Below are 27,032 nucleotides of genomic sequence, written 5' to 3' on the forward strand. Positions count from 1 at the left end.
CCAGAAGGGCTTTTTTTTTTTTTTTTAAACACATGGTAGATCTCAGTACCTGGATGAACAGATGCATAATTAAATGGAGGGATGGTCATAGCCTCAAAGGAGGAAGCTGCAGTGAGGACGGGAGGAAGGAGAGCACCTTCTCTCCCCTGGCAGAGGGCAGCTCTGGCCAGCACCCAGCACGGCTGCGTCTGAGGGCTCCACACAGGTCTCTGCCGGCTCCCTGCCACCCCACCCAGTGTCCACGCGAAGGTCCCCTGGCTGGCTACATGGAGTACTCCTGGAATGTAATAACCACCTCAACAGTCTCTGTCCCCGCTGGAAAGCTAAGTGTTCTTAAAGAATGGGATCCACAGAAATGCAAACCCAGGGCAAAATCTTTCTGAGGTTAGCGTCACCGTCTGGCTAGTTCAAATGATTTTGCAGGGACTCACTGGCTTTAACAGACATCAAACAGCTGAAATCCCTGCTTGGTGAGGGAGCTGGAATGGGCTCTGTAGTTGGACCGTCCTAGGTTTTTGTGCTGGCACTGTGGCCCTGGCCAGGGCCCTTCAGGTCCCTGGGCTCTAGCTCCGGGTCTCTAAAATGTGGCTAATGGTCCCTTCCTTAAAAGGCTAGGGCAGAGATGACATGCTTCCCCAAAACAGAATGCATATTGTTGGGGCCACATGAGTGGTGCAGGCGATATATGGATTGACACTTAAGAAGATTTTTTTTGATATGCCTTAGAAAAAAACCCGACTAGGACGTCAGACCTGTGATTCTGTCAACGTCATTACTTAAGATGAGGCTAAAGCTGGTACGGATGTCAGGTCTGAGTCTATTTAAAGAAAAACAGCAAGGAAAAGAATAGCACAGATGGTAGGAGGGTGTGGCAAAAATTTTTTGAAATGGAACTCAAAAGACTGTTCTTTGAGGAGAATAGAAAGTCCCTAAAACTCATCCTTGCCAGTAGTAGGTGCTCTAGAAACACTGCTGGTTCTGGTCATGGGCCCATCAGACAGGGCAGGCGCCAGGGAAAAGCACCAAAGGACAACGTAGCACGGGGGCGAAGCCGGAAAGAGTTAAAAGAAAGGGGTCTGCGGTTTCCCTGGCCCATCCCCCCTGCAGCTAATCTGTCACCTAATGAAGAAGCGGCCCAGCACAAGTGAGCTAGCTGGCAGTTCACTTACAGCAAACTGATTAAGAATGTTCAACCAACAGCAGACTGTAGACCTTTCCAGAGAAAATAAATAGAGTGTAGACTGTATGCAAATGTGTTTGTCACTTTGACAGCACGTCTCAATTAAGGCATCTCGCGGCTGTGGGTAGGCTCTGCGGTTGCAGCTGTAAGGGAGAGCCCGCTGCATGGCTGATACTTGGGGCTTGACCTTAATCCGCATGCATGCATTAAAAAAAAAAATCCTGCCTTCCTGTACACTTGCATAATGCTGGCAGCCACGTGAGGGAAGTGACAAACGGGGAGAAAAAGCCACTTTCATCCTCTCCAGTTTACAGACCTGTGAAGGCACAGACAGCTCTTATTTCAACAGAGTTTGGGGTGGCTTTTTTAATTGTTTATCCCCCCACCCGCGCACACACACACACTCTTACTCTGCATTTAGCTGGGAATGACATTAAAGCATCTCTACTTCTTGCTGAAATGGAAAGAAGGTTTTTCTCCATTTCAAATAGGGCCTCCTTTTTTGTGTTTCGAAAATGGAATGTTTAACACCATGAAATCCCTCTCCCCCGCCCCCTCTTTCTCTGTAATGGGCTTCAAACTCCAGCGAGGGGCTCTTTTCATGGGAAGGTTAGTGTGTGCAGGAATGAGGACAAAGGAAAGCAGGAAGCTGGCTCTGGAATGCCATGCTGGTTACAACGGAGGCTGTGCTTTCAGCAAACTCCGCCAGGAAACTGGGGTGCAGATTTCTCCAACAGGGCCTGAGCCCCAGAGGACTCAGCTCTTCAGGGGTGGAAACACACCACCAGCGGAAGAGAAGCATTAACCAAGTGAGCCCTGCCCCGAGAATGCTCCTTTCTCGCACTACATTTCAATTTTTATAACGTCCTTTTTTAAGTGTAAAATCCGAAAAAGGGACGAACCTCCCCAGGTTTAAGATGTAGGATTGTATGATCTGAAAATACTGATTACAGAGGAAGATTCTTACATCAACAAACTCACCCCTTACCATGATAACCCAGAGCAACCATTTCATTAATTCACTTCATTTCTAAAGAGCTCAATGCCGGTACACAGTAGGCACTTGATAAATGTCTGTTAAAAACAGGGCATTTAAAATGTCTCTAGATCCTTTATGTGATGAAAAAGCAATCGTATTTAAGATAAAATCATAAAGATGATGCTCCATCTAATAAATGGCTCAAGAATCAAGTGATTTAAAAATAAGTAACTTTGCAAATTGTTGTCACAGTCACATCTTGCTGAGAGCCATTTTTCACAAACCAAATAATTACGACTTTTGCTCATCAAGACAGTCAATTCAAAAGAAATAGGGGAGAGTGTACAATCTTTTTCAGCTAAAAATACAAGCACTGCTTGGAAATAGATTTAAAAATTCAGTTTCTATATGGAATATGACGTTTTACTGAAGGGGGAAAAAATCAAACGAATAGACAATTTTTCAAATGCTCGGGTCATCAAAAATAGTTGGTGAAAGAATCAGAGCTCTGGAATAGTAGCGCGGGTGTTTACTCTGAGAAGCACGACTCCCGATATTGATTTTCAGGAAGTACATTAATAAAGAACTCCTAATTGATTTTTTTTTAAGACTTCGCTTGTTGCCTTTTATTTGAAGGTGCAAAGAAGGGCCTGGGATGCTAAGTGTTCTAATGAGATGCTTAGCTAACGGAGGCGCCTTCAACGGAGTGCCTTGGAGTGGGGGAGGCGGCAGCCGCATTTAATGACTTCATTCAAGAGCTGAGCTCGTTTATGACCCGAGCCATGCTGGCTCCTCAAAATTTTTGAAAAATTCCCCTTCAAACCACATTTGTACCAAACAAACATTCAAAGATGTGCAAAGCTCCGTGGAGTGGTTTTGCCAAAGAGACCGGAAACGAAAAGCCTGTCTGCCGCAGTGCTCTAGCTTCTGCTAAAAAAAAAAAATAAAAACAAAACAAGACCAGTCCAGGGGCCAGGGTACATACCTGTCCGAAGTGGACTGTGATTGGCCTCCGGTCTTCTCGGAGCTTCGGGTCCTTGGCCTCCACCAGTGGGGACGGCACAGTCTTTGGCAGCTGCTCTTCCATGGTGGGGGCACAGCCATTCTCGGTGATGTCCTGCGGGGAGAAGCCAGTTGGGATTGGTGTTGGGGTCACGCTACGTGCCGCGAGCAGGTGCCCCTTCCCACCCCACAGCTCAGGTCCTGCCACGGAACACTCCCTCTGGGATGTTCAGAGCCTCTCCTCCTGCTGGAGATGGAGGAAGCAGAAGGGTAACTTGGCTCTTTGACTTTTAAGGACAGGAGAAACCAAAATCATACAGATTAAATTACAAAGACAACATAATAATTCATAATAGCGGGGTGGGGGGAATCTTTTTGTCCTACTATCTTCCACAGCTATTTCCATTTTTACATATTCACTTTGTCCACATGCATTTAAAAATTACTTGCAATCACAGCTCATGCATAATTTTACATTCTATTTTTTCCCACTATAAGCATCTCCATGGTGCTATAGTCATTTTAATGATAATTTTATTAGATGCATAATATTTCATTGAGTGGATATATAATAATTTAATAAACCACTCTACTACTATTGGGCATTTAGATTATTCCTTATTTCTTCTTTTTTTACTTCCTAAATACCATAGTGATAAACATTGCAGTTTTTCTTTCTTTTGGATTATTTCTTTTATAGAAATCCCTAGGAATGAAATTACTAGGTCAAAAGATATGAACACCTTAAGCCTTTTTATTCATTCTACCAAATTGCTCCCCAATTTACACCAACCACTGACAATGGATGAGTTATCAGTTTCATGGTACTTGTTAGCCTTATCATTTTAAAAATGTATTGCTAATTTAAGAGGTGCAAAATTAGACCTCATTGTTGTTTTAATTTGCATAGTTTGTTATTTGTGAGTGTGGACACTGTCTCCACGTTTGCTTAATGATGACATTACTGTCTGTGAAAACGAGGTGTTTGTGCCCCCCCCCGCCCCCTTTCCTAGCCTTACCTAGTTTTTCTGGCAGAGAATGAGGAAACCCAAGTCTGAGTTCAGAGTTTATGACTTGGAGAACATTTAGGGAACCCAAGTAATATATTGAAATTCAGAAATTTACATTTAATTTGAGCTTTTGAATGAAGTCAAAATATGAAGAAAAAAAAAAACTCCAATGTGCAAAAGGCAGGTAATGCTTCCTTTGGTTCTTTGAGATAGGGATGGTGCCCACTTGTGCTGTATGGACCACACGTTTTACTCAAGTTGTGAAAGTTGCTTAGACCTTCATTGGAGCAAGGCAGAGAATAAACGTACAAATGAAAAACATTTAAATAATTATTTTTTTTAACCAAGTAAAAATACTCCCAGTCAGAATGAAATAATAAAGAAAAATTCCAATTCTTTTCATTGCAAAACAAGTCCTATTTTGGTCAACAAGAAACACACCTTTGGTACTCATTAAATTCTGCCCACAAAAGACTTGACAACGGGTTGCTTTTAACTTAGCCACATAAAGAGAATGGTGGCAAATAGAGGAAAGTGGTCCCTTATTGGATAATAATGCATTAAGGAAGAAACACATGGAACATTTGTGAATCTCTGTCTCCTTGTCTATAAAATGGGGATATGGTAGCTGTGAGGAGTAAAGAAAATAAAGCGATATAAGTGTGTCTAGAACATTATGATTCAATAATGTACTACGTACAGCACTTAGTAATAAGGGAATACCTACTAATAAAGGTATAAACTTTATTATAATAAACTGTAGGGATCTTGCTACATTCAACCCCACACACCCAGCTGCAGCCTCTAGCCCTGCTTGGTAACAACACAGGGAGGTGATGGCCTCTTGATTTCACAGGGAGGGACTGCAGTAAGTGGCCCCCAAGTCGTAGCCTGCATGATGAGAGGCTGCCGATAGCCAATTAGAAATGGCTCTTTTAGAAAAGGGGCTGCCCTAAGGTGCTCAGGTCAAGTGGAACAAAGAAGGGGAGGGGCTCCATCTGCGCCAGAAAGTAACAAAGGGCAAAAGGGTCACTCCGGATCCAGGTGGGGTTACTGAGAAGACAGACACAAAGGTTGAGTAAAGCCAAACAGTGTTAAAAAAAAAAAAAAAAAAAGTAAAAGAAAGAAAGAAAAGAAAAAGAATCAATTTTTAGTTCATGAAAAATATTGCATGTGTGTGTGAGTGACAGGCTGGAAAAAATATAAAGAAATGGCGCAGTAAGGTTACATGGTGAGAAAATATTGATAGTAATAAAAACTATAAGATGATAGCTATTTTAAAAAACGTGTGTGGTGGTTTTGGGAAAGGTGTCTTAGTTTAAGCTCGTAAGTAAACACTGTCTTGTACCTATTTTTTATTTTTACAATGGGGAGACCACCACCTGCTTGGTGAACTTCAAAGCTACAGGGAGAATGAATTAAAGGAGATGAAACATGAGGGAGCTTGGAAAACGTTACAGTCCTATGCAAACTGAACTGATAGCTCGTATCCCCTGCAAAATGGAAAAAGCACCGTCTAAAAAGAGCTTCCCTTGGCTGTGCTGAGCATCTACTACTGGTAGGCACTTTTGCAGACCCTTGACCTTCACGATCACACTTAGTTTCCACAGCAACCACAAGGTAAACAGGATTATCGCTCTTTTATAGGTGAGGAAACAAGGCTCAAAGGGGGCAACTCACCCAAAGCCACACAGCTAGAAAGTGGAGGAACCAAGAGCTCTGTGATTTCTGGCGTTTATACTAGTATCGACCCATGACAGCAGCGTACGTGAAGGTATTCTGAGTGAGGAGGTGTGATCTCCCCCTTCTGTTACATTGACCCTCTACTACCACCCCTTCTGCTCTCTTTGCACTTACTTCTTATCCCTAAAGAATGTCAATTGCTTGGGGTTTGGGTTCTCTGCCTCAGAGCCTTGAATATATAGTACACGCTCTCCGATCAATCTTTGTAAACGGAGTTGAACATTTGGAAGGCAAATGTGTCCAATATACAAATGTGCTTGTGCATCAAAAAACAGTGCTGCACATTAATTTTCTTCAGTTAGAAGATCCCAAAGTGCAAAAGACTTCTTACAAAGTCCCGTGGCTCGCCCTGCCAATTTATTCACTTCTTCACTATTTCCTACAGCTGGGGAAGGACAACTGCTTCCTCCCAGAGACAGCAGAGTGGGAGGAGCCCTAGTCAAGAAAGAAATAGAGCCAACTCACATCTTCTACTGTATCTACTAGCAGAGATCTCAGACACAGTAGAGATCCTGTGATTAAAGAAACTGTGGTCTCAGAATGAGCTGAGGAGCTGCCAGCAAAGGGTTTGGGAAAATAGGCACTCTCATACCCTTCTGGAGGGAATACAAATTGGCAATTTATATCAAAACCCTAAGAGAGGTGCATGCCCTCCGGCCCATTAATTACATTCCTAGAAATTTATCCTAATGAAATAATTAAGAATTCCTGCAATGTTTTACCTATGAGAATACCTGGCCTAGAAAAAAAAAACTGGAGCTAAGTATCCAAGAAAGGGACTGATTAATGTATATACGCCCATCAGATAAAATTTTCTGTAGCCACTTAAAACAATGACAGGCAGAAGAAACCTTTAGTGGCCTGGGAAATACTCAGAATACAGTAAGTGAAAATGCAGGTTATAAAAACCAGATCATTTTCTTTTTGCTTGTCTGATTTGTTGAATTGTCTCCAATAAACATGTTTTTTGTTTGTAAACAGGAAAAAAAAAAAAGACTGTCGAAATGTCATTTTTGAAAATGCAAAACCAAGAAGCTGACAGGAGGGGTAAATCTGTTCCTTCCTGAAGGGTCACATAGGAGGAAGGCACTAGACAGAGCTGCGGATCAGAGGCCACCACAGAGTGACAAATCTCTTACCAGGAGCCCTGGGGCCCAACCTGTTCCCATCTCTTGGTAAAGTAAAGGAGTCAGAAAATAATTCAGTTCCCATCACTTTTCCTAAGAGTTTGCTGGAATCAAAAATCACGACTGGGGTCTACCCTCCACCTGTCTGTGGAGGAGGCAGGGACAGCACGCAGTACGTCACTGGACAGAGTACCTCTGAGAAGTCAGGAGGCAGAAACCCAGGGGAGGAAGGGGGCTGAGTGGCCTTGGGTAGGAGCTGGGGAGGGGGCTGGACCTGGAAGGAGCTGGGGATATGACTTCATGAGGCAGAGATGCAGGTAGAACCTTCCTGGCCGGGGGTATGTAGACAGCACCACCTGGTTAAGGAAGGGCAAGTGGCTCAGCAGCTGGGACATTCCAAGAAGCCCCCTGGCTGAGGTGGAGGACAGTCTGAAAGGTCTGGAAGGTTTTAATCAAGAGAGTGCCTCCTCACAGTCAGTGCTGCGTCCTAGAAAAATTGCTGGTGGCCGTGCGGATGACCAAAAGGGAGGGAGAGCATGCCAGCCATGCTCTCAGGGGGTGTACACGTGGGCGTCTGGAGAGATCGGCTGCTCTGGATGTGGGATATGAGGAAATGAACAGGATGGAAATTTCCATTTCATGAGTGGCTCCTAGGTGTTGCTGCTGAAAGCCATCACCTCTTCTAATCCTTACAACAATCCAGTAAAAGTCGATCGTTTTCCTAGTTACATGAGGAAAAAAACCAGGTTCAGAGAGGTCTACTAACTTACTCAAGGTCACACAGTTAATATCCTACACAACCAAGCAGCACTAAACCTAGCTGATCTACCTCAGAAGCCCAAATACCAGACCGCGGCGTCAGGGGTTCAAAGGCCCCGGTGGGCGTGAGGCAGAGCCCTTCACATCTCTGACTGAGATTGCTGGTCTCCATTTTCAGACTCGTGCAGCGCCCTTCTCTTGCAGTCTACTTCACACCACAGCGAATGCAAATTAAACTATGAATATTGATATCAAAACAATATCCAAAGTTGGAATTTCTGTGATTGAGGCTGCAGCGTATTTTAATGTGCTGGAGACAGGGAGCTGACAGTTGTGTGATAAGGTGTGAAAATGTCTGTTCTACGAGAGTCTACCTAGGTCTCCCTGGCCCACACACGCTTACTCCCTTCAATACACTCAGAAACGTTTGGCCAGAGACTCAAGGCTTCGCTGACCTAACTGTGAATTTGCTCCTCTCCGTCACAAACTCTTACATCGACAAGCTCAATTTATCTTCCCAGGATCAAAGATTTAGAAACTTTCAAAAGGGCTGTGAAATGGGCCCATCTGATTCAATCATTCTGATACTGAAGAAAAAAAAGATCGTTTTTCAGGGGTTTCCCAATGGACAAAAAAATGACATCCTTATGTGAGTATCTTAATGTTCCCTGCAGGTGAGAAGGAGCACGTGTGTGCCCATCGTCTTTCAAACAGGGCTCGCTGATGCCAGCCTCGCACTGTGTGGCCAGAGAATGTGGTGTGCTGACAGTCAGGAGCCCAGCCATGCGGCATTCTCCTGCACGCCAGGTCCGACGGGGAGACGCTCTGGAGGAGAGCACCACATCCTTCCTTTAGAGAGCAGCAGCTGGGTAGCATCTTGGCCGTTTCTTCTTCCTAATTTTGAGCAACTCAGACTTCAAAGGAGGCCAAGCTAAAGAACTTGACCACCTTGCTGCATTTATCTAGAGAAATATGTCATCCATCCTTCTTTTTTTGTTGTTGGGCTGAAGCAGAGCAGGTATGGAATAAAGCCACACTATAGTAACTATTAACAATTATTTGCCAATGGTCACACAGATACCTGAAAGCTCCTCTTTCAGATGCTTTGAAAATCTGCAGCACAAATGAACAAGGGATGGAAAAGGGGCCCTGCTCAGTCATATTAGAGATGGACCCTCCACGCACCATGGTGACCTCTCCGCAGGTCGGCCCCACATTTTCTATTTGCAATTCAAACCCAAGGCGAGAGCGCAGAGGGCAAGACTGGGTTCTTGATTATATCTGCGAGGTCACCATCACTATGCAGAGTTAGAGGAGGCCAGGTGGCAGCCCAGTACATTTGAAAATTGGATCTTTGTTGGGAACTGCCTCAATTTCATAGCAGAAACCAAACTTGAGATGTCTGCATTAGACACATCTGGGGAGCCACACAGATATGTTGCCATGTGAAGGGGAGGGGGCAGAGGAGAGGGGAACAAAAAAGCCAAGGAAATATTTTCTACTGCAGTGAGAGAGGTCAGATGGAGCCAAATCCTAAATTAGCTCAAGAAAGGGAACAGGAGAGCCAAGTCCTGCCTGCACTGAACAATGCTAGAGTTTCAATTACAAAATAGCTCTTCCAAGAACAACTGCAAAATATCAAGTCTATAGAAATCTGTAAGACCGAAGGGGGGAAAAGTGAAAATTGAAAAAGGTGCACTAATAGATCTGTCAACAGTCCGATGGTGACAAGCCACATTTCTATAAAATGCCTTCACCATTTGTGTCACCTGAAATGTACTGACACTTTCTATAGAACATTATCTCCTGAAGCTGTTCTTGAAAAGACTGGCAGGGGGAAGAGGAGAAGGGGAGGGGGGAAGAAAACCCGCTTTAGATACTATCAAGGAAAGGAAGGGGAGGTGGTGTGGAAGGAGGGTGATCTAGATTGTTTAAGTAACCTTTGAACCACAACAGCAAAAAACTGGGGCTTAACTAGTTATTTGCAGAAATGTTACGTATCAGAAAAAGGGGATTTTCGTCAGGCCCAAGGCTTCCACGTACCGGGAGGGAGGCGACGGCCTGCAGAGAGCAGATCCGACCAATGAGGAGCATCTGTCCTCGGCCTGAGGAGGGACCCCTTTCTTTACTTGCTTCAAGGAGTATTCTAATACCAGCTGAGCCTATGATCAGGTCATCAAGGAGGGAAAATTTGGTGAGAGAAATACCCCCTCCCTGCCATTCTGTATTTTATCCAACTCAGTTCCATGTGACTGGGATAGGAGATAAAAAAGTATGGATCGGACTTAACATCCAAGGAAAGAATTCCACCTCTCAGCCTCTGGCAGGGCACAACAGACCACAGTTAGGGTCCACCTGGACGTACAGGCAGGATTTTTATTTCGGGACTTGAATCTCAGCTGTTAGAAATTCACTCTCAGCTGAAACTAGGAATTTAAATGCTCAGTCATAACAAATTATTTTGCAATTAAAAGAAAGGAATCAATTCCTTGGACCATTTCAAGTTAATTAGAGATCCTTTCTGACTTCATAAAATTAAAACTGCTTTCAAATTTTAAAAAAAACTGCCGAGACAGGCAAAGGCCCTTGTTAGAGTTGCACATTTTGGGGGTGTGGGATAATGAAGTAAATGCTCCCAAACGTGTTTTGGAAAGCAAACACTTGTCTCAGGAGGGCAGCACGAAACGCTGTCGTGGTAAGGGCATGGACACTGGAAATGGATGGGTCCGGAACCCGATCCACGCTCCGTAGGCTCCAACAGTGTGACCTTGGGCAAATTCCTTCACCTCCGAATCATAGTCTAGGCTCTCTACACATGAAATGGGAATCATACCCTCCCTCAGCATTGTTCTAAGGCTTAAATGTGAAAGCTCCCAGCCTGGACCATCCTCAGTAAGTGGTTATCGAAGAGTGGTAACTGATAATGATGACGTTCGTCATCACGTAAAAATGCCCTCTGATGTATTAACCTCCCTGTGCGAGGCTAGAGAATCAGGCAGGGGACTCTTGGCCAGCATGGAGCCTGTAGGATTTCGTACCATTTTACTGACGGTCCAGGAAGACAAATCAGAGCCCTGTTGCCCAAGAGTCTCAAACAGGAACTGCTGGGCTCCTCTTGGTTAGGCCAGCACTGTGAGGAGAGCCCGCGGCATCCTCCTGAAACCCACCCTTTGTGTGCCCTGTATCTGCGTGGTGGCCACGTGCATGCCCGAACCCCGGAGGTCATTTCCCTGGAGATGCTTCTTGATTTTGGTTACCAGCCGCCCCGGGACAGAGGTCAGCTGTGGGAAGGGGAGGTGCCCAGAGGGGGAGGCTGAGCCAATTTCTAAGAGCCCCGTGAACCCCAGGCCCAGTGGGGTGGGCAAGGGGCAGAATGATAGTGGTAACTCTGAACTTGCTTGCCTTTGTGGGTTTAAGCCAGTCTTAATGTTATTTGAAGACAGTTTTTTGTCTGTGAATATTTATAACAGTGTGAAAACTCCCGGACAGCTGGTAATGCATTTTGAAGTGTGCTAACAACACTGTATCAAACAGCCCTCTATTGATCACATCATACTTTTTTGTGGCCACGCATTTCATACACGGTGCTTATACATTTTGAATAAGAACTTCAAGTACCTTTTGCTTCAAGCGGTTTTTCACCTCTTTTATTCCCATTTTTGCATGATCTTTTGCCTGCATGAAAAATTAATTTAAGTTAAGATTCCCTCTCTGTTTCCAGCAGGGACTATGCTTGATTTCAATCCGTCGTGAATCACCTTCTCTGATTACTAGAAAAAAAAAGGAAAAATGGGATCATCAAGTCGAAAACAAATACAATGTTAATAGGTTAAAAAAATCCCTTAAAGAGGTGACAGAGATTTTATTTTCTGCATTTTGATGGCCCTGGGTTGTTTTTTTTTTTCCCTCTCCCCGCTTCGGAAGGCCTTCTTCTGCTTTCTGTAATTATTTATCTCAGCAGCCTGGGGACAGCCACCAGTAAGTGCAGACGGAACAGCAGTTTTTGAGGCTGCAAAAATCTGAATATCTGTTACATTTCACCGGGGCAGGGCCTCGGGACCAATTTTCTGCCGGGGCTGACTGGCCTGAGCAGACACTTTGCTGGGTTCCCCTGGTGTCGTTTCTTAAATCTCATTTCGCCACACACCCTGGGTTTTATTTTCCGTCATTTTAGACCTGTGTGGTTCTGTTGGCAGCCACCCGCCCGGTTAAAATAACTACAACTTAAGCACAGAAAGGACTAACAAAATTAAAAATGGAAATAAAACAAAACCACCCAAGTGGCTCACAGTCAAATTAGCAAGCAAGAGAAACCATGAGGAAAAAAAAAATACTTGAGGCTTGTAAGAGATGGAACATCGGATTGGGAGCGGCCGTGTTCTCCTATTTTCTCTCTGCTGTGGGCATGAGTCTCACAAACAATGCAAGTCCTATAGGGTAGTGGCGAAAGAGATGATGAAGAATTTGGGACGACAGTTAGGGAGCGTGTCCCACCATGAACACTTTTCAGTAACCAGCAAAGGAGCTGCTTCATTCTGACATGATAATGGGGTCCCCGTAGGAAAGGTTTTACCAGAACGCCCGGTTGACCACGCCTCTGGCTCTCAGGGACACAAGCGCAGATCAGCCAGCATTTTAGCCACCTGGTCTACATTTTATTAAAAGCTAAAACCCGTGGCTTCCCACGTCTTGACTGCAGCAACTGTGAGCAGAAACAGTTTAACATGAAAAACATCACTGACCTGGTCACCAAATAATCAACACTAAGTAATTCTAAGAGCCGTGGAAGCTTTAGGAAACAGCACAGCAGCCCCTGAATCCTCTCTGCAGTATAGAGCCAGCTAGGTTGAAGAGTTTCATCATGCCGAGGGACAGATCTGTTCGGATCCTGAGACCAAGACCAGTACTCACAAATTTATAGACAGTCTTCATAGCCGGGTTCGCTTTCGTTTTTACAGTGTTCAGAATTGCTCCGCTTCCTTTCTATAATAGAAATCAATTAGCAATAGGGACTCAAGACAGAGTGGGCCAACACCAACAAAAACCTCTCCTCTTTAAACAAGTTAAGCAACATTCCAAGAGTGTGTAATTTAATTAGGGGAACAGGCCTAGATGGTAACCGGTCCCGGGCAATTAGTTATGGCCGTGGCAGGATCGCAATGGGTGGGTACTGGGAGAGCAGGGTGAGAACGAAGATAGTGATAACTAGCTGCAGGGGGACTCGGTGTTTTGCTTGGCACCTCTCCTCTGGCTGGAAGAAAAGCTCTTCGCAGGCTCTCTGAGGCAAGGTTTCCCCACAGTAATCTGTGGCTTCTCAAGAAAATCTAGTTTATTTAGCTACCCTCGGTCACGTGCCTTCCTTTCCTCACCTTGGTTTTCTGTGTTGTTATTTTTAATCACTCTGGTAGGCTGCCTTCCTTAACATTGATATCTTGAGGGAAGGAAAGAATGAGTAGCCATCAACGTGAATCATGGCTTTCGTACAAATCCAACATACCAATTTCTTGGTTCAGTTTCTTTGGGAGAACAGAGGAGAAGAGGAGGAGGGATGGTTTTCCCAGTACACAAAGGAGGCAACGAACGGATATGCAGTGCATAGGCTCTAGACGTTTTGTGAGGGCTCACTGCAGAGACACCCTGTGTTAGCCTTGGAGGGTACTGAGTCACAGGAAGGCCAGCCTTCACGCTCAAGGGCCTCCAGGCTGGGGGGCGCCCCAGCTGCACCCGAAGGTCGGGACAGCTGCACTGGCTGTGTGCACAAGGTGTGTGCAGGGTCAGAGAAGGCGTTAGAGGATGAAGGGTTCATGTGGGGGGACGGGAAGCGTAAGGACATTCTAGGGCTGGAGAATTGCACATTAAAAAAGTGCAGACGCTGGACAGCCCTGGTGTGTTCCTAGCAAGTGGCCAGCGTATCACGGGAGGACCAGTACACGGGGCTGAGGCCAGATGGGGCCAGCTCTTGAGGGGCCAGGATATGGAGACCATACTCCAGAGGATTTTTAATCAGATGCATCAATAATCAGATCTGTGGTGGTTTGGAAAGATAATTCTACCTGATTTGAACAGAGAGAGAGACTGGATCGAGTGGGTATATAAAAGAATAAAATACAGTACTGTAATTACGGGGATTAACTCTTAGCACAATTTCTGGTAGCACCTGTATTAGAAATTTTGAGCTTTAATTGAAAACATTGCAGTTTGACCTAGAAGGCATTCTATGTTGTAGGACAATATGAAATTTTTACCCACTCATTTATTCCATACTGCTTTCCAAAATTACTCAGTATCCTATTTCAATGGTCCTTTGGAGTATTAAAACTCCTTTTATCAGTCAATCAACAAGTCCTTATTGCTTGTCTATGATTTGCCAAGTGCAGTGTTTGGCCATACAAGAAGAACAAAAGAGGTCTTTCACTGAGGAACTGCTTACTCTCGGCCAGAGGTGTGCTCGGCCCACAAGCAGGGAGAACACTTATCACATTCTGCTGGAGTTGCCTGTTCACGTGTGCAACCCTAAGAAGACAGGGAGCTCCCCCAGGGCAGGGACTGTGTCCTCCTGCTCCCCACTGTATCCCCAGTATGGCGCCCAGTCCACAGGAGGCCCTCAGGATATACACACTGATAAACCCATGCAGAGGCAAGAATTGGACTTCTTTAGTGGCTTCTGAAGACCTAAGCACTTAGCTTCCAACACAACAAGATGCTGTTCATAACAACAGCGAAGGGTGAAAAACCCCATCTTCCCAGGAGCCTTTGCCGTGGACACCGAGCAGCAAGAGGGGCACATTTTTGGTTTTCCTATGAAAACGTCCCAATCGCACTGGTCTAGAAGGAGACGAGACCTCCAGAAATGCTCTAGGATAACCATATCTACTCAACATGCCTTGGCCAGCTTCCTGAGACAAGGAGGCTTCTCCTGGCTCTCCTTAGCCTCACTGAGGGCTGCTCTGGACAGTCTCATCATACAAGCCTCCCCCTGGCACTAGATGGCCTGGCTTTACAAGCAGAAGCATCTTCAGCTGAAAGAGTGGAGGGCCCTGGGGCTGAATGACCACCTTGCGGGTGGCAGGGGAAGTGGGGGGCTGCCAGGAGGCTCCGGAGGGGCCCGGGGGGCTCTGTGGGGTGCACACTTACCCGGACTGTGGAGAGCCATTGATGGTAGAGTTTATCGCTGCCTGGGGAAAGAGGAGTCAGAGAAGTGGTTGAAGTTATGTGCTCTCAGGAGTTCCTCGAATTGCTTAGCAAGCAGGACTTGGAAAGTTCAAAATCTGGAGAAACACACTGAGGCTCCCATGCTTCACTGCCCACAGGAGGCAACAGTGAGTTGCTGCCACAAGTTTTCTTTTTCAAACAGAGATCCGATCCTATCAGTGCCCTGAGTACCAACTCAAATCCTCCTTCCTTGTTGCCTACTGCATAGAGGTGGGGTCAGACTCCTTAGCACGCCTGACTGTCTTCTCCAGTCTTGTCTTGGTTCCACCCACCCTCGGCCTTTCCATCCCGTACGTCCATCCCCTCCACCCTCCACTCCCTCACAAACGCTGTTCCCCTGGCTGGCCACCATTCCCTACTCTCTCTGCTGAGGATACTCAACCAACGGCTCCCATGTCATTTCCTCTGAACCCTTCCTCTGAACAGTCCGCTAAAATAGCTAACTCCCACTCCAAAGTCCAGTCTCTGCAGTTCTGTGAGCCACCGCAGGGCAGGCACCTCAGGGCTGCATGTGCCCACACTGCCGGACACACGCTCAGCCCCAAGACACTTGAGTAGTGATAGGGAAAGAAAAGGGAGGCGTTGTTGGGGGACTTGTTCATTTTTTTCTGGTGGGATAAGGAGGTCTTATCACTGGACAGCTTTTCTAGAAGCTCCGAATGACGTGACTTCGTTGAACAACACATAAAGCCCGTCTTCTCCTCAGAACTCATATTCATCTCGGAGAGTGCTGCCTCCTTTGTGAAGCCCTCACGTTACAGAGTGAGGATTAGTGGAGTCCTATTCTGGCTGCATAAAAGCCTATTTCTGCTCCTTTTCCTGCACTGGTTTAACCTGTATTTGTCTTTAGTTATGCATCTCTTTCTCCTATCAGTAAAAGCTCCTCCGTGAGGGCAAAACCCGGTCCTCTGTTTCTTACTCTCTGGGGCTCTGGACATGGCGGGCGTTCAGGAAATGCCCATCACTGACTCACTGTCACTGTCCGCAGACTGGTTTTATTGGTGCTTGTGCTCTCCATGCAGCACAGGCTGCTCAGGCCTGTGAACGGGGCTTTGCAGGGGACATTATGCCTGACTCTCTGAATTTATGGATCACCAGTTATATCATAGAAGCTTAGTCCAGACCAGGCACATGCCCAGCAATAAGAGGGGGCCAACAGCAGGATTATTATTACTTTGCATTTGGTTCTGTCTTCGCTGCCACAGACTAAGGCTTCGGAATTTGGCAAGAAGCCCAGACTGGGATTCAGGAGGCAGGGTCCACTAGGAACACCTCTCTCGGCCTCAGAGGCCGCCTCTGAATCATGAGGATGACCCCTCCAGGTCTAACGGTCTGTGGAGACTGGGCACTCTGTGATGATTTTCACCTTTTAAAGAAACACTCGTTTAGCAGTGACCCCGTGCCCGCATCTGTCCTCACAGACTCCGAGTCAATCTCCACAGGACTCTTGTGAGGCGGGCACCGTTCTCCCCAGTGCAGAGACGGGGGCACTTCAGCTGAAGAGGTGCCATGGCCTGACCAAGCTCTCATGGCTTCCCTGGAGGCGGGGCCCTGATGTGAAGCCAGCTCTCCTAACTCAGGGTCTTGAGTGCTTTGTGTCACAGCATGCTGGCCACTACATTTCACTAGACTCTGGCCGCCCAGGGCAAGTGAATGACCCCAGGACAAAGGATCTCAGACATTTCAAGGCCGGGGGTGAAGTGAGTCTCTCCCCAACCCCCACTGAAGGAAAAAAGAAGCCACTGCCACTCCCTGCCACGCACACCCTAGTCCCACATAGCAGCCCACGGCACAGAAGGGAAAACGAACTGCTTCTCACCAGCATACTCGCCCATGCTGATCTCCTCTTCAAAAACGTCACTGAAACCTTTGCCAGAATTGAGAAGGTCCAGTCTACCATCTATAAACTATATAAAGAAAGAACAAAAGCATAACAGCTTAGGCAAAGAAACAGGGGGGAAAACCAAGCAGCTGGGCACCTCAGTGCACGACCAAAGAACCACCATGCTTCCCAAGACAGGAAAGGGCCTTTGGAAAAGTGAGTTAAACAAACAAACAAGTTTTTAAAACACTGGCTCTGCGTTTATGATAACCTGTGCCAGTGAATGGCCTATTTGTGGAGGGTTGGCCTGGTTACTGACCACCCTCTGCACCCATCCCCCTCCCCAGACCCTCAGCCCCCTCCAGCTGGGCCTGGGTCCCAGCATGCCCGCAGCCTCAGGGCTTACAGCAGGACAGCTGCAGAAATCCCCATCGGGGGTCCAGATGGGCTACCCTCCACGGGGAGGGCTGGGTACCTGTTTGAAGAGCTGCAGCTGGGTGGCATTCTGCAGGAACTGCCTCATGGCTCCCGAGCGATAGTGGGACACGAAGGCTTCTTCACAGAAGGTGATTGGTTCCTCCTGGGAAACGGAGATGGGAAAGGAGGGTTGGAGGAGCAGGTGAGGGCGGCGGTCAGTTCTTAAACTCGGTTAGATGGCACTTCTACAGCTAATTTATTTAATCCTCATTTACTTGGTAAAGTGGCTACTGTCATCAAAGGAGTTCTGTTCTATGGAAGAGGAGGCAGTTTCAGAGAGGAAAAGTCATCCCCCAAAGTCCCAGAGCTGGGGGGCGCCTGGGTGGCTCAGTTGTTAAGCGTCTGCCTTCAGCTCAGGTCATGATCCCAGGGTCCTGGGATCGAGACCCGCATCGGGCTCCCTGCTCCGCAGGAAGCCTGCTTCTCCCTCTCCCACTCCCCCTGCTTGTGTCTCTGCTCTCGCTGTGTCTCTCTGACAAATAAATAAATAAAATCTTAAAAAAAAAAAAAAAAAGTCCCAGAGCTGGTAGGAGGCCGAGATTCCGAACCCTACCCCTGGCCCCTTCCTCAGGAGCCAGTCATAACCCAACAGCAAGTTAGTGGGATGTGCCCTCCAATGTGATAGCTTCCAGACTTTTCTTTTCACTTTGAAGAGAATCCAAGTAGCACCTTTATGCACAAGGAGCCCTGCTACATAAAATTGCCCAGCTGCTCTTCGGGAAGCGGGGGGTGCGGTGGTGTTTGGGGGGGGCGCAGGGGTGGTGGCTGAGCTGTCTTCTTCAACACCCCAGCACCTTTGCAGTCCCTGAGGCACCGGCTGTGGAACACCGTTTGAAAACCATTTACACAGTGATCTCGATCAATAGCAAATTATCATTTTGAAGTAATTATTTATATTAAAAAGCAGGGCTAATCAAAAATAAGATTTACCATCCAGTCAACTGTGTGCTCATGCAGTTTGATGAGGAGGCATGCTTTTACCAAACTATGTTTTATGAGTGAAGAAAACAACAGCCGAAGCTGAAGACACATCCCATCCTTGTAGTCAACACCTCGATCCTTCTTTGAAGGGATTTGGAGTGCTCATCTCCTCAGACAAGTCTTTAATTTCGGTGGTATATCCTCAATTCTGAAAGATCAGACTTTTACACCTTGAACTGAATTAAAGGTACCCCTCCCTTCACAGACTTGGTGACAGATACAGAGATGTTTGAAGCTGCGCTTTTATCCTGTTTTAATGAGTTACGTGAGTGTTAAATTTACTGTCTGGCTGCTGTGAATTCCAAGGGTTCCTCCTGCTTAAATCTGGCCAGTATTAGCTCAGCAATGGGGCAAACATTGCACAAAAGGTGCAAGGATGACCCCAAAAATTAGGGTGGGGGAGGGCTTGTTTTTATACAGGTAAGCCCCACCTAATTTTACAAAGGATCTGAGGCAGCCTACGCGAGCACCCATAAGAAAGAAAAAAAATCAGAGCTGAAGAATACGTAAATATATAAAATGTGTTTAATTGGGAAAAGAGTATCTGGATATGCAGATCCTACATGGTTCCTAAAATAAAGTCTCAAAATTAGCTCTGAGCTTCCTGGCTTCGAAAGCAAGAAGGGAAACATGCAAACTTTACATTGTCTGTGAGAACAAAAAGCAGAACTGGTTCCTCAGGAAAAAGAACTTTTCATGACATTGACTATTTTGCCATGGATTTACATCTTTCTTGCTGAATAGGGAGATGGGCTAGTAATAAACTAAAGCCCACCGAGCATCCCATCCCTGTGGCCTGCAAGTTCTGCTTCCACACTGGGAAGCACAGCAGGGCGATCGTGTCCCTCTCCAGGCCATCTCATCCATGAGTAGTGTCACCTATGCACTGATGACCTGTGATAAAATTGTAGCTCAGGCCTCCTTTGCTCCAAAACCATATGTCTCAACCCCCACCTGGATGGCCCATTAGCACCTCAGACTCAAATGGCCAAAACTCCCAATTATTAGCCCACCTGGACTGTACCCCACATCTGTTTCTTTCTTAAGGTGGCATTATCATAGCTCCCCATGGACCTATCACACTGCCCAAGTCCTCCTTGCTTTGCCAGTGAAAGGAATCAGGGTTGTCCCTGCTCACCATCCCACCGCCCACCATGGTGGAGATTTAATTCTATGTCCCTTCCAGTTGCCTCTCTCCATCTACTCTAGTTTTTTGAGATTTCTAAAATGCACATTGGATCATGCTACTTTCCTACCCGGGAACTTTACTGCAGAGGCATTATGCTGGGTGGTTATTCGATTAATGTTCACTTCTTCCATTAGAATATAAGCTTCATGTGGGCATGAATGGCACCTGTTCCACTCAGCACTGTACACCTAGCAGGGTGTGACACGTACACAGGGTCCTGTGTTGGAGAAGAGAGGAAAAGTCCTAGCTCCCTAGCTGGGCAAACAAACCCTTCCTAAGCTGAGCCCAGCTTTCTTTTCCAGAGTCCTTTTGTGTCCCTTTTCCTCTGCTCCCCCAGGTACCTTCTGCTCCAAAGGCATCTCCTGATCATATGCCATGTCGTTTCCCACTTGCTTCCCTGCTTTTTCCAGTTCTGTTCCTTGTACCTGGACTATCCTCATTTTTTCTTTCTTTCTTTTCTTTTCTTTTCTTTTTTTCTTTTTCTTTCTTTCTTTCTTTCTTTCTTTCTTTCTTTCTTTCTTCTTTCTTTCTTTCTTTCAAGATTTTATGTATTTATTTGAGAGAGAGCGAGCGCGTGAGCACACAAGCAGGGGGGAGGGGCAGATTGAGGGGGAGAGACAGAATCTCAAGCAGAGTCCCCGCTGAGCGTAGAGCCCAATGAGGGACTTGATCCCAGGACCTTGAGATCATGACCTGAGCCAAAGGCAGACACTTAACCAACTGAGCCAGCCAGGTGCCCCTAGGCCTCTGTGTGGTAGTCACTCATTCTTGCTCAGTGCTCCCACTCTCCCTGGGGTACCCCTGGGTGCTGAGTAATCTTCACTGGTGTCCCCTGTGACCAGGAGCTCAAGAGGGCAGAGGCCCTGCCAGACTCCCCGCTACACTGCCCAGGGCCAGTGCAGAGCCCAGTGGTCTCGCTGGGGCTGAGATACCACTTGACCTGACAGGAAAGAGGTCTCTGAGCACGATGCCAGGTGAGTGACACCTGTGTCCAGGGAGTTTAGAGCTCCTTGGAGGAAATGCTCCTTGGAGTCGTTAGCATTCACTCCTAGAGCTGTGGCCCAGCCCCGCCAGGAAGCAGTCTGCTGAGGGACCAATAAATTCGAGAGTTTGCAACCAGATTTGTATATAAGGGTAGCCTGAGGCAGGATTTAGCTGTACGAGAGCAGAAAGAATCTCAGCTTTGGGGAAACATGAATATTTTGGGCCCGTTGTCTACTTACTGGAGGTGACATCCCCCTGGGTCAGATATCTGTGCAGACAAAACGGTCCAAAGGACACGGGCACGGGATGGAAAGATGGAGAATGTGACAATGGGGGCTTTTTCTGCAAAAACCTTCAAGAACAACATCAGCAGTGTTGGTCAGACATGGGAATAAAGACTGCCATGGAGTGTAGCGCTACTGGAGTGGGGTGGGTGGCCAAGTGTCCACAGGAGACAGGAGAGGAAAGGGCTAACCCGCCTGGGGCAGCGGGTCAGAAATCGTGAGAGTAAGTGGATACATTTCAGCAGAGTCTAAGGAGGAGAATAGGAGTTAGGTAAGCAAATCCCATCGGTTCAGGGCAACTGTTTTATCCTAATCCTGGTGAAAAACAGGGACACTGCCACCCAGTGTCATGTATGAAGGTCTGACTGGCCACAGGCTAGGAGGGCTCATTCCCCTGAAGCTACTCACTTTCTAAGGAAATGACAACCACAGTTCACCAAATCTATACAGAACAACAGGTAGCGTCACTTGCCCGAGGTGACAAGACCCATAGCTGGCAGAGTCAGGATTTTATACGCCACCGCCTCCCAAGCCCAGCCATCATGCACGTGGTCCATCCCCAGCCCAGGGCTTCTCTTGAGGCCTCAGTTCTGTTTGTCCTTGAACACCTGCAAGAGGACAGGTGAGTTCTTGCAGGTGGGAACCCTTCAGGTTCTCCTGGTAGATGGATACTCAAAGCACCAGTGCCTCAGAGAAGAACACTCTGGGGAGTAAGCAAGCCACTGTGAAGGCTGTTTCTGCCACAGGACCGTCCATATCAAAGATGCTGAACCATTTGCCCCAGCTACTCTGTTCCCCATCCTGTAATCGAAATGGCCACCCCACTCCACTCTCTGCAGCGGAGAGGAGCAAGGCAAGGTGTATCTTTAAACCATCCTTTGTTAAGAACTGCTGATTTAGTTCTCCTGTTATGCTGATTAAATCTTTTGTCTTCTTAGGCGACATTCAGCAATGGGACTACTGGCTGACAGCTCCGGGAATGCAGGCAAGTCAGGCCGTGAGCATTCAAGCTTAGATCACATTAGTAGAGTTTTCCATCTATGACCCAGAGGACAGTTAAACACAGCTGCTTAACCCTATCAAGGATTTTGTTACAAACAGACAAGTTTTACTCTTGGATTATCTTCTTGACATATGGAATCAACTGAAAATTCCATTACTAATGAATCCATCTTTGTTAACAGGTAAAGTTAGTGATTCCAAACGTTTTTGATACTTCCAGAAATAAACGGCTTTTATCCACAGCACTGTGGGTACTGGCATAAAAATAAAATCTCTCAGAGTCTTCTGAGGGGACAACTTTCCTTGTTCTGCTGATCCATCCTTATAGTACTGAACTCTTATTTTCCTTCACAAATTTATCAAAATTTTATGTGCACATTTATTCTGCAACTCTAAAAAAAAAAAAAGGTGTTCATTCTTTATGGCCCTTGCTTCAAATTTTAAAAACAACAGTTTTGGAAGCTTCATCCATTCACACATTTTAAAAACACCTAGTATGTGCCAGACTCTGCGTTAGAGGAATACAAAGATGAATAAAATGCAGTTCCTGTAAGTAATACGATTCAAGGTGGGAAGTAGACCAAGGTATGGATACAAGAATGGCAGGATGTTATGTTTACAGCAGCATTCCTCACAGGGGCCAAAAGATGGAAGCAATCCAAGCATCTACAGATGAATGGATAAACAAAATATACATACAATGAAATATTATTCAGCTTTCAAAGGGAGAGACTTTCTGGCACATGCTACAACATGGATGAACCTTGAAGACATCATGTTAAGTAACAAGCCAGTAACAAAAGGACAAATACTGCCTGATTCCACTTATATCTAGAGTAGTCAACTTCTAGGCACAGAAAGCAGAATGGTGGTTGCCGGGGCCTGGACAGGGAGGGAGGGGGAGTTGTTTAGCGGGTAGAGACTTTCCATTTTGCGAGATAAAAAAAGTTCTAGAAACGGGTGGTGGTGATGGTTGTACAACAATGTGAATGTACTTAATACCACTGAACTGTACACTTAAAAATGGCTACAGGGGTAAATTTGATGTTATGTGTATTTTACTATAATTTAAAAAAATTTTTTTTAATTGAAAAAAAAATGACAGAATGTTTGTAATTGTGGAAACTGGGCAATGGGTACGTGGGAGTTCATTTACTTTGTATAAATTTGAAATTTTCCATAATAGAAAGTCTAAAAGAAAAGCTCCTATTATCAAGGAATCCTGTCTAGTTCAGGGAACAAAAACCACAATACAGTGTGAAAACTGGCACACTGGGGGGCTGGTTATTTTTATTTTTAAATGTTTTCTGGGGTAAAGTCACCTTAAAAAAAAACCCTTAAAGTTAAAAAAAAAAAAGTAGATTCAGTTAAGGTAACACAACCTGGTGGAGAGAGAACATGTCTTGGAGTCAGAAAGACCTGGTCTTGAACTGCGACTCTGACCACACCAGCCATGTGATCTCAGGTGACTTGTCATTCCTCACCTATGACACTTACTCAAGGCCAGTCCATCTCATAGTGTTGCTTGAGATTATGGCAAAGTACAGCAAGTAGATTTTTTACAAATAACCATTTTTTTGAGGGCAGAGATTGGGTTTTTCCAGGGCAGGAGACATAATTTGTGGGACACAGGGCAAAATGGACGCGTGGGAAAAAGAAGTGCTGTTAAGTCTTTTAAGTGCTGTACTAAAATATAAAGCTTTTTCTTTCTTTTATGGTTTCTTTCTAGGCCCATAATGGTGCTTTTCAAATTTACTATTTAATGTCATTCTATGTAAAGAAAAAATAAAAATTTAAATTATTAGCATGAATCTTACTGCTCAACTTTATACCGTGCAATGCCAGTTTTAAATGCTAACATATGTGGACTCATATTTCGTAACTCACAAACTCATTTGTGTTTTGTTCTTATCAGACAGTGGAAATGCTGCACAAAACTCAACTGTTTTATTTCAGTTCTTGATATACACACATTCTACTAACACTCTCTGGCTTATTGATGAGAAAGGAAAAGGCACTGAAGTTCTCCATCTTTTCCTCCCCTTCTAGGTCATCATTTTCACGAGGAGTAGTAGTAGGCTAATACGAGCAAGGAGTGTGAACGAGAAATGTGATCATCTGTGGTTCTTAGAACAGCACTGCCTTCTGCCGGCACCGAAGCGAGCTCTAGTTCTAACACAGAGTGGCCTGTTGGGGCCGTCGGTGCCCCACTGCCTCAGTTGTGGACCTTACAGCTTTACCTTGTAAGCGCTCTGAGTCTCGCTGAGCCCCCCTGCACTGTGGGTCCACTGCAACTCTGTGCAGGGGGCACTGAGAAGTTCTATGGGGCTGGGATGGCAAGACTCGGGGGACGACGTCGGTGCAGACCTCCTCTGCTCATGCACATGCCCTGCTGTCCCTTAAGACTACTTGTACACAACGCAAGTTTCAAGGTGAAATTATTAGGAATTTCAAGATGGTGGCAGTGGAGTACTGAAGCAGGCACAGGCCGTTCTGAGCCTGGCACCCGGTGACTACACAGGTCTCACACTTCCCCTGCCCCCTCTCCCTTTGCAGGATAGTCAGTGCGGCTCTGGCGGTTGACTCTGTTTGCCATCTGACTTAGTAGCACAGAATAGCTTCAAGAGAGGTTGTGGGTCCAGGTAAGTGGGGTGTCTAAACTCCTGAGCAGGACACTCAAGGCTATTTGTGACCTTCCCCAGCCAAATTTTCTTGCTACGACAGCCTGTCTTCCTCATCCGCACAGTCATTTCTTGCTCCAGAGACTCTGGACTGTCCACAGCCGATCTCTCCCCGAATACGCTCCCCTCTGACTTCCTTCTTCACATTACCTCCTCTGAGCACCTCACCTGACGCCTTCAGGTGACAAGAAGCCCACAGTTCCACCTCGATGTCTCCACACCACCACCTGTGCCCAGCCAGCGCCCCCAGCCCACTGCAGGAAGAGGCAGGTGGGGGAGTGCAGCATGGAGCTGGGTTCCGGTCCCAGCTCTGCCCTGCTGTGCAAATGACAGCACCTCTCAGATCCTCATTCTCCACCTGCCTCAGGGGACTGCAAGGGGTTACACTGGGAAGGACTGCTGGTGTGGTCAGCCGTGTTCAACCCTCCACGCATCAGAATCACCGGGGGGGGGGGGCGCTTTTCAAATCCCCAAAACTCCCCAGGACTCCAGTGTACCCAAGGCTGATAATCACTGGTGTAGGTACAAGAGACCAGTACAGCACCTAGACCAATCAACATTCATTTCTTTAAATTTAAGAATGAAGAGAATTGGAAAATCTGGCCCCATTTATCACCAGCAGTCCCAACCTGGTTGCATTTTGTTTAAATACCTCCAAATTCCTAATAAAATATCCAAGTCACCGGCTAAAGTGCAGCGCAGCCAGGAACCCTGTTCTGAAGTCCAAAGGGGGCTTCTCTAGCCCCTGCTGAGTAGCTAATTCTGCCCCACAGGCCATGTGGAAGCCCCATGCTGAGCCCCCTGCTGGGGGCCGGGGCACCGCTCCCAGCTGCGGCGGCTGCCAAGGAAGCAGGGCGAGCTCCCAGCCAACACAGAAAAGGCTCAGCACCGTGTCTGGCGTGGAGAACGCAAATCCTCACGGGAGGGGGGGGGGAGGGGAGGGGAGGGGGAGGGGAGGGCGGCAGCGGGGTTAGATTACAGTTAATTTCAGGTTAGCCACAGCCGGCCAGAGGCGAGAGAGAAGGGAACCAGTGACCAGTGTCAGCTGAGTGCTTGCTGTGGCCCAGCCTGACCCTTCCCCTCACTGAATCCTCACCAGAGCTCAGAAACCTTCATAAATGACTCCCATTTTGCAGATGGGGAAGGGATGTCCGTGCGGGTCAAGTGTACCTGCCTGAGGTCCCAGAGCTGCAGGGTCCGAATGACTCCCAGGTCCACACACATTCTCTCCTCGCCAAGGTGGACCTGGGACGGTGGGGGGCTGGGTGGGGTGGTGCACGGCCACAGGTGGATGGCCCGGGCCAGGCTGGGCTGGCCTGAGACGGCTTTCTGAACTATTTGTGCAGTGGCCCAGGCACGCCGGGGGCAGCCTCCCAGCCTGGGCCTCTGTCGCCATAACAAGCCCTAACAGAAGAATCAATGTGTCATTGGGAAGCCGGCTCACTGTTCGGATGATTTAAGTCAGGGGGAAGGTGGGTGTCCAACGAGAGCTACTGTGATAATTTGCAGGGGCCGGGGCTGCCGGGAAGACAGTATCTGCCCGTTGTGGCCAGCCGCTCCAGTATTGACAGAAGCCCCCACACACACTCGCTAGATTACAGTGAAGACATTCAAATCACAGGCGCGGCGGCCCACGCCTGGCTCCTCTGTGCCAGCAGCCCCGTCCTTCTGCATTAACCGAGACAAACAGGGAGAAGTCAGGAAATTCTGATTAGCGCAAGAATGGCAGATGAGCGGGGAGGCCTGTGGAAGCTGAGGAGACACAATGAAGAGGGTCTCATGCATACCAGCTTAAGATTTTCCTCCCATAAGAAATGCAGATGCAAATCACCTCTACCAGGAAAGCAGGTGCAGCAATAAAACCAGCTCCCGCTTACTGAGCACTGGCCCCGTGCTAGGTGGTTTTACATGCACTCTCTCTTACTCTTCCCCGCCACCCTGTGAGGTAGGTGGTGTTATGATCTCCATTTTACAGATAAGGATACTGAGGCTCAGAAAGGCGAAGCCTGATCCTGGGCTCATGCAACCCACGATGGTATTCGACCTGTCAGCTGCCCAGGGCTGCCCCAGCAGTTCAGAGATGGATTAGAAGGCACTGATGAGGAGAGGAGACTCTGGAGAAACGAGTGTGTTCTGGCTCCCACTATGTGCTTACAGAAGCCATCTCATTACTTGGAGCCTCCGTCGGCTTCCCAATACCAATAATACCTACCGCATGCTCTAACTGCCCAGTACCAGGATGTCGGCAGCTCCAAGCAACAGTGCCTGGCTGGAAGTGAGAGAAAGCTGGTGACCATCCCCATGCTGCAGGACAGCGACAGCTCCCCTCCCCAGTACGGAAACCAGATGGGACATGCAGAGATCTCAACGTCAAACTCCTGCTGGCTCTGCCATCTTGGCCACACCAAGAGTTTGCCTTCACCTAGAGCCAGATTCTGGGTTTAACACAATGATTGTTGCATCCCTAAGTCCCAAGAAAGAAGGTCCTAAACGGATTCGAGAAGAGGGTTTCAGTTTCCTGCGAGTGAGAAGAAGTTTCGGGGAGTGTGCTGCAGAGAGGGTGGCTTGGAGGGCCTGGTGGGCCCCTGGGAGAGAAGTCG

General features: G+C 47.0%; 1 protein-coding gene across 5 annotated transcripts in view; it reads right to left on the bottom strand.

Annotated features, from left to right (window-relative positions):
• Positions 1–27,032, bottom strand: part of DENND1A (DENN domain containing 1A) — a 496,855-nt gene that overhangs the window by 47,633 nt on the left and 422,190 nt on the right. For all 5 annotated transcript variants that reach the window (XM_028107675.2, XM_028107673.2, XM_088019125.1 and 2 more), the window contains 6 exons: positions 17,310–17,414; positions 16,832–16,919; positions 14,935–14,975; positions 12,712–12,783; positions 11,419–11,475; positions 3,145–3,276 (listed from right to left, as the gene is read on the bottom strand). In XM_028107675.2, the coding sequence (XP_027963476.2) occupies positions 3,145–3,276; positions 11,419–11,475; positions 12,712–12,783; positions 14,935–14,975; positions 16,832–16,919; positions 17,310–17,414 (495 nt within the window). The remainder of the gene's footprint in view (positions 1–3,144; positions 3,277–11,418; positions 11,476–12,711; positions 12,784–14,934; positions 14,976–16,831; positions 16,920–17,309; positions 17,415–27,032) is intronic.

The sequence above is a fragment of the Eumetopias jubatus genome, unplaced genomic scaffold (genome assembly GCF_037043125.1).
Source record: "Eumetopias jubatus isolate StellerSeaLion01/CBP00866 unplaced genomic scaffold, mEumJub1_p1.0 scaffold_15, whole genome shotgun sequence".
Lineage (NCBI taxonomy): Eukaryota > Metazoa > Chordata > Mammalia > Carnivora > Otariidae > Eumetopias > Eumetopias jubatus.